Source organism: Sinocyclocheilus rhinocerous, unplaced genomic scaffold, assembly GCF_001515625.1.
Source record: "Sinocyclocheilus rhinocerous isolate Xijiao unplaced genomic scaffold, SAMN03320098_v1.1 scaffold130, whole genome shotgun sequence".
NCBI classification, from domain to species: Eukaryota; Metazoa; Chordata; class Actinopteri; order Cypriniformes; family Cyprinidae; genus Sinocyclocheilus; species Sinocyclocheilus rhinocerous.
The window spans coordinates 906722-914363 of NW_015623500.1; the positions used below are offsets into that span (position 1 = coordinate 906722).

A 7642-nucleotide genomic window follows, 5' to 3' on the forward strand; every position below is an offset into this window, starting at 1 on the left:
AAAAATGTTTCCGCAACTGTTTTCAACATTGTTAATAATAAATGTTTCTTGAGCAGCAAGTCAGCATATCAGAATGATTTCTAAAGGATCATGTGACACTGAAGACTGGAGTAATAACTGCTGAAAATTCAGCTTTGCCATCACAGGAATAAATTACATTTTAAAATATATTAAAACTGAAAACAGTTATTTTATCATTTAATGTTATTTTAAAATATTACCGTTTACTGTATTTTTGATAAAATAAATGCTTTTAAAAACTCTTTTAAAAACATTTAAAATCTTAACAAACCCAAACGTTTCAACGGTAGTGTATATCATTATTATTATTATTACTACTACTAAAATTTGATTGGACGAGCTATGTTGATAGCTGTGCCTGCATATTAATTGAAATTTTTGTTAATTTGTCAAGCACGTGATTTTTTATTTTATTTTAGCCACACGTTTGGCTAATTAACTGTTATTTGTGTTCATTAATTATAATTATCATGCAATTATTTATTGAACGCTACTTCATTTTGTACCAAACGTCATCTTTCAACCATAGTAAAGTCCCTCTCAGCTACCTATTATTTTTCTCTTTTTTTTTTAAATAGTATGTTTAACCTCATTATATGCGTATTTCATTCTTTGAGGAAATAAACATGGTTGTTTTGCATCCAATCTTACATAAAATGTCTAAAATAACTATTGTCAGTTCAAAAAAAAAAAATGCTAAAATTTGTGGTTGATATTACTTTCACTTCATTAGTTATACTGTAAATTGGAGGTCATGTTGAGTGCATGGCAGTGTGGGATACATGTACCCAGCTCATTATGTTCTGTTGTATACTGCACGTTTTGGCAAACAGAAGGTCATCTGGGTATTGCATTTCATGAAATTTGCATGCAATACCAATTGTACTTATGTACTGCAGATATAGTAGTATGGTGGTGTGCTAAATATAGCCTCACTTCATCACTGTGATTCTTTCCTCTTCCTTAGACACTAATGAATGTGAGACTGGCGTGTGTGTCAATGCCCGTTCCTGCCGTAATCTGATTGGAGGATATTTGTGTGACTGCCTTCCCGGTTGGTCGGGACCAAACTGTGACATCCGTGAGTATTAGATATGGTTTTCACTGAACCAGAAAAGAAAGAAAAAAAAAACACGATTTAGCTTTTAAATCAAACATGACAGTTCCAGTGCTGGTGGGAAATGACTTCAGGGTGAACTCGTTGTGAGTTTGTTCCTACCGCGGTCTGCTCACACAATCATTGTAGATTCATACTTTATTGATGAATGCAGTTAGCTAGTCTCTTTCTTCAGTGAAACTTGTGGGTTTCCACTTGGTTGGCTATTGATTTTTTTAAATATCATCTATTCAGCAGGGAACAGTAGCTGCCAGGGCTTGTGTCTGAATGGAAGACACTGTAAGGTAAGAAGTGATTCACCTCGATAAGCTTACTTGCACCTCCAGGATGTGAAGTTTCTTTGACATTTAAGCAGTTCTCCTTCAGTACAGCTAACCTGTGTGTGCTATGTGCAGGACTCTCAGTGTGTGTGTTTGCCGGGTTTCTCTGGTAAACTGTGCCAGACAGCAGTAAACGCCTGTGACAGCAACCCTTGTGTAAATGGAGGGCAGTGTGTGGAGCGTCAGGGTGGCAGAGGCATGTTCTGCAGCTGCCCGCTGGGATACACTGGCACCAACTGTGAGGTGAGATCTTGCTGCTTTTTCTTCACCACAATTTAAGCAGTTCTTTCAGCTGAAAATGCGTAACATCCGCATGAACTGGAAGCAGCGACTGACATCAGCAATTTGGCGAATTCCGGAGTGAAATGTAAAATTGAATGAGAATGCTTGATTTTAGCGCACATCCTCGCAGCTCTACCTTGCAGACTGGAGGTTGGATGGGAGTGATTAAGAATTGGTTAACTCCGCAGTGTCGTGATACGTCATATTCACAAAGCAGCAGCGATGAGAGAATGCGCTTGAGAAACCATTTAGAGAGGAGAAATCAATCTAAAATATTGGTAACTTTCTAAATAATTAAAGTATAGTGCATCTACTAATAATGAAATATAAATAAATCATTTTTTTACCGATGCATGTATGTTAGAAACAATGCCAACTTGTATCCGATGCACACTTATTTAAATCGATGCTCACATTGTTAAGTTTTAGGCCGATGCACCAATGCGAATCTGTTCACCTAAAAATAGACAATTCTCGCCATCGTTTACTCATCCTGTAGTTTTAAAGCTTGAGATTCATTGTAATTGCTTGGAAAAGAGCAACTAAATTTTATATGTAAAAGATTGTCTTTTTGTGCTCCACAAAAAAAGTCATAAAGGTTTACAACAAACTACTCACTTAACCCACAGATTTGCAGTCTTACATGACTTTTATGGTACTGTTGACTGGAATGTACTACACAACTAAAACTAAAAGTCTGAATAGATTTTCAAACACTAGGCATTATACGCTTGGTGACATTGAAAATGGTTACAGAGAAAAACTGGGCATCATACACTAAATACACTACCAGACTTTCAAGTTGTTCTGAATACATACAGAAACGTGTGCCTTATTTCTATGAGATGTGACAACTGAAAACAAAATTGACTCAAAATATCAACCATATTCAATATATTCTGACTGCATGGAAACTAAAAAAAATCTGACTGTGCCCATCTTACACACAATTTTTTGAGTAATCTGCCAACTCCGACTACCTAAAATCTGCAGACTGCCTCTGACTTTCCGCAACTAGCATCAGCCAATCTAGACTGCAAATCAGGGTGAGAATCTAGGCAAAAGTCATGAAGTATATATTCCAACCTTTACATTGTTTAAATGTACAGCACTGTATATTTGCATGCTCAATTGTGCTTTTTCTTTTCTTGCATATATTTGCATACTGAATATTAATGGGCATTATAATTCTTGCATCTATTTAGTCATCTATAGCTACACCTAAAACTTTATCATTACCATTATCATTTTGCTGCCTTGTAAATGCTAACATAGCATGGAAATGCAAATCTAATTAATACATTTGTGACTTGTGTTGTGTATAGTTTCTGAATTAATCAGTATTAAGACTCTGTGTTCATTCTTTAATACCCAGTGAAATTAAATACAGTTCTTATATTTTAGGCAGAACTTGATCTTTGTAATCCCAACCCCTGCCCCAAGGGGGTGCCATGCCATAGTACAGAAGGAGGCTACAAGTGCACATGTCCTGAGGGTTACTTTGGAAATGAGTGCCTGAGCCTGAAGGATCCATGCCATGAACCCCACTGCCAAGGTTTGGGGCATAAATATTGAGCATAAAAAGGTGAATAGCACTTCTTTAGCATGATCTATCTCTGCCTCTCTTTCTATTCAGGTGCAGTGTCAGAACCAGGTGGAGCTGGGTTCAGTGTTTATATGGTGTTGGTGGGGGTATTTGCCCTGCTTGTGGCAGGCAGCTGCTCTGTGTGCGCTCTACTGCTGTCCCGCCTGCACCGCCGCCACCGGACCAAAGCGCAGCTACGTTCTTCAGCGCCCGAGGACAACGCTATCAACAACCAGCGGCAGTTCTGCACTCTCATCCGTAACCTCGACCACAGCGTGGCCCTGCTGCCTCCTGCCCAAACAGTGCCCACCTCAGTGCCCACTGTGCTCTGCAGTGAAGAGATTGAACTTACACTTCCTCCCTCTCCAGCTCTAAAACCAGCCCACGGGCCCAAGATGGACATTTGCAACCGCGAACGGGAAAAACTAAACCGTTTCCACTATGCAGAGAACCAGGAACTGGAGGTGTGACCGCACTTTGACCGCTGGGAAGGTACCGGACTTCTTAGTTGGGAGGGTCTGTTGTGGTTGATGTATCTTAATCAACCTCTGCTGGTGAACCTTGACCTCTGAGCTCTGCGTTATAGAGATCTGAGAGGGTTGAAACTGGGAAGGGAATTTTGGCACAGTCACGGGCTGAAGAAACTGACAGGCCAGGTCCAAAATTTTAACACACTTGCCAATGGTGGGTAAACTGAGAATATTTAACAGCCATAAATATGTCCAATCAGTCATGAAACTATATTTATTTTCATAAAATTCCTTTATTCTTATAGAGTTTGTTTTTAGAAATGTTTTCCCATTTTAATTATTTAACTTTTTTCATGAGATGAAACTGCACTGCACATAAAAATGTAATATAACAAAATATGTGACCCTGGAGCACAAAAGCAGTCATAAGTAGCACAGGTATATTTGTAGCCAACAATACATTGTATGGGTCAAAATTATCGATTTTTCTTTTATGCCAAAAATCATTAGGATATTAAGTAAAGATCAAGTTCCATTAATATATTTTGTAAATTTCCTACTGTAAATATATAAAAACTTAATTTTTGATTAGTAATATGCACGGCTAAGAACTTAATTTGGACAACATTAAAGGCGATTTTCTCAATATTTAGATTTTTTTGCACCCTCAGATTTCAGATATTCAAATAGTTGTATCTCGCCCAAATATTGTCCTATCCTAACAAACCATACATCAATGGAACGCTTGTATGTATAAATCTCAATTTCAGACAAATTAACCTTATGACTGGTTTTGTGGTCCAGTGTCACATATGGCATCACAAAATTCTGGTCTTGATGATCATTGCATGTTCGAGGACATGCAAGTCGCGACTTATTTAGTAGACAGTTTGATTTTAATCGCTCACGTAATTTACATCAGTAAGGATGAGATTATCAAATGTAAAATTTAGTTTAAAACATTTACTTTATTTACCCCCAAGCCATTTTACACACATTTTGCACTTGGCGAGTGTTAATTTTGGACCCTGTCTGGTCCCTTGAAATATGTATTTGAAAGAACAGTAAGTGTTTTTAAGGCCAGCAATTCAACTTCTTTGAATCCTGGATATTTAAGTGTATTTTAATGTGTTTACACTTGTGCCCTATATATTTGTACACATTTGTTTGATTGTTAGTGTGCATGTGTTTGTGAGCGTGTAAGTCTATATGTATGACTGTGTTTGTGGACGGTTTGCCATAAATTTCCACAAAGCCATGCACATTATTGGAACTCCCTCACTTTTTTTTTTTTTTTTTACTTATGTAAAAACCGTATATTAGTGTCTGTGATTGACATTTGAAGGAATTATGGCGAAAGATAGCAGCGCCGACTGAAAAAGTGCCAGGTGACATGTTGGAGATGTACAAGATGTATGATTTTTATATTTTACTTGGATGTATATAGTGTCATTGTACATATTTTGTACATAATTTTTGCCACTTTTGTATGCTGACTCCTTGCAAAATATCGCCATTTTAATTTCCTGGTTTCACTATTTCCACTCAATATGGTATTTGCCGCAAGATCGAATTGTAATTAAAGTGCATATATCAACCAAAGCATGTGTTTCTGTGCGTGTATGCATTAATGATAGTGTACAGCATTTGGTACAGCATAAGGTGTGTGTGTTTGGTAATCTTGTTCTGTATTACTGACGCTTCCTTATTGTCTAATTGCCATTTGGTAAGCTGTGTGAAGTAAATAAAAGGAAATTTGGTCACAGAGTGTCCTGCTCCTAACAGCAGTTTGCTGTATGTGTCAGTGAGTCAGTGTTCACTTTCATGTTCACTACCTCCAATATTATAGCATGTGAATTATTTTATTTTGTGGGCAGATTTTTTTTCTTTGTTCCAGTCTGCTACTTAGCATTAGTACGTCCGATTTAACAAAATAATTTTTGTTTGGATAGTTAAATTCAATGAACTGTTTATGGATTCATCACTCAAATGTGTTCCTTAAAAAAAGGTAGTGAGAAATTGTATTTGTTAAACTAGATTGAAAAGTTTGTAGACAAACTTTAAGTTGGCTTGAAAAAGCCTAGCTTTAAAGTTTTAAAAAGTTGCAGTCTGAAAGTTTTCAGTTTGAAGTAGTTTGAAAGTTAAAATAGTTTTAAAGATTAAAGTTTGAATGTTTTCAAGGCAATACAGTCTATCAGAAAAAATAATTGCCATTTGGTAAGCTGTGTGAAGTAAATAAAAGGAAATTTGGTCACAGAGTGTCCTGCTCCTAACAGCAGTTTGCTGTATGTGTCAGTGAGTCAGTGTTCACTTTCATGTTCACTACCTCCAATATTATAGCATGTGAATTATTTTATTTTGTGGGCAGATTTTTTTTCTTTGTTCCAGTCTGCTACTTAGCATTAGTACGTCCGATTTAACAAAATAATTTTTGTTTGGATAGTTAAATTCAATGAACTGTTTATGGATTCATCACTCAAATGTGTTCCTTAAAAAAAGGTAGTGAGAAATTGTATTTGTTAAACTAGATTGAAAAGTTTGTAGACAAACTTTAAGTTGGCTTGAAAAAGCCTAGCTTTAAAGTTTTAAAAAGTTGCAGTCTGAAAGTTTTCAGTTTGAAGTAGTTTGAAAGTTAAAATAGTTTTAAAGATTAAAGTTTGAATGTTTTCAAGGCAATACAGTCTATCAGAAAAAAGATAGGTATAAAACCTATTGCTAGGGTACCTGGGGTGGTCGCTAGGCTGTTTCTAGCATGACTAACATGTTGCTAACATATTTTTTAGCATGATTAGCATGTTACTAGCATGTTGCTAGCATGATTAGCATGTTATGAGCATGTTTCTAACATGGTTAGCATTTACTAACATGTTTCTAACATAATTAGCATGTGGTTAGCATGATTCTAGCATGGTTAACATGTTACTAGCATGGTGTTAGCATTTTGTTAGCACAATTAGCAAGTTAATAGCATGTTTCTAGCATGATTATCATGATACTAGCATGATTCTAGCATGATTAGCAAGTTCCAAGCATATTGTTAACATGATTAACAAGTTAATAACATTTTGCTAGCATGATTCTAGCATGATTAGCATTGTTAACTATCATGATTAGCATGCTACTAGCATGATGCTAGCATGTTTCTAACATGTTTAACAAGTTGCTAGCATTTTTTAGCATGTTTAACAATTTGCTAGCATGTTTCTAGCATGATTAGCGAGTTTACTAGCATGATTAGCATGTTACTAGCCTGGTGTTAGCATGATTAGCATGTTACTAGCATGTTGTTAACAAAATGAGCAAGTTACTAACATGTTGCTAGCATGATTAGCATGTTACTAACATGGTGTTAGCATGATTAGCAAGTTACTAGCATGTTTCTAACATGATTAGCATGTAACTAGCATGTGTTATCATGATTAGCATGTTATTAGCATGTTACTAGCATGTTGTTAGCATGATTAACAAGTTACTAGCATGTTGTTAACATTATTAACAAGTTACTAGCATGTTGCTAGCATGATTAGCATGTTGCTAGCATGTTTAAAGGTCTAAGAGGAGATACATTTTAAAATTTGGTCTCGAAGAAGAAGAAGAAGAAGTAGTAGTAGTTTAAATAGGATTTCAGTAAGTTGGCTTTTTCAAGCCAACTTAATTACAAATACGTTAAAGGGGTCATATGATGTTGCTAAAAAGAACATTATTTGGTGTATTTGGTGTAATGAAATGTGTTTATGTGGTTTAAGGTTCAAAAACACATTTTCCACATACTGTACATTATTGTTTCTCCTCTATGCCCCGCCTTTCTGAAACGTGTCGATTTTTACAAAGCTCATCGGTCAGAAAA

General features: G+C 36.1%; 1 protein-coding gene across 2 annotated transcripts in view; it reads left to right on the forward strand.

The window, feature by feature from the left end:
• LOC107705804 (protein jagged-1b) overlaps positions 1 to 4038 on the forward strand; it is a 65584-nt gene extending 61546 nt beyond the window's left edge. The window contains exons 9-13 of one of the 2 annotated variants that reach the window (XM_016509382.1): positions 989 to 1102; positions 1376 to 1422; positions 1534 to 1704; positions 3148 to 3295; positions 3377 to 4038. In XM_016509382.1, the coding sequence (XP_016364868.1) occupies positions 989 to 1102; positions 1376 to 1422; positions 1534 to 1704; positions 3148 to 3295; positions 3377 to 3795 (899 nt within the window). In that variant the 3' untranslated portion in view covers positions 3796 to 4038. Of the gene's footprint in view, positions 1 to 988; positions 1103 to 1375; positions 1423 to 1533; positions 1705 to 3144; positions 3296 to 3376 lie in introns of both variants that reach the window. The other variant, XM_016509303.1, reaches the window with a different exon arrangement.
• The last annotated feature ends 3604 nt before the right edge of the window (positions 4039 to 7642 follow it).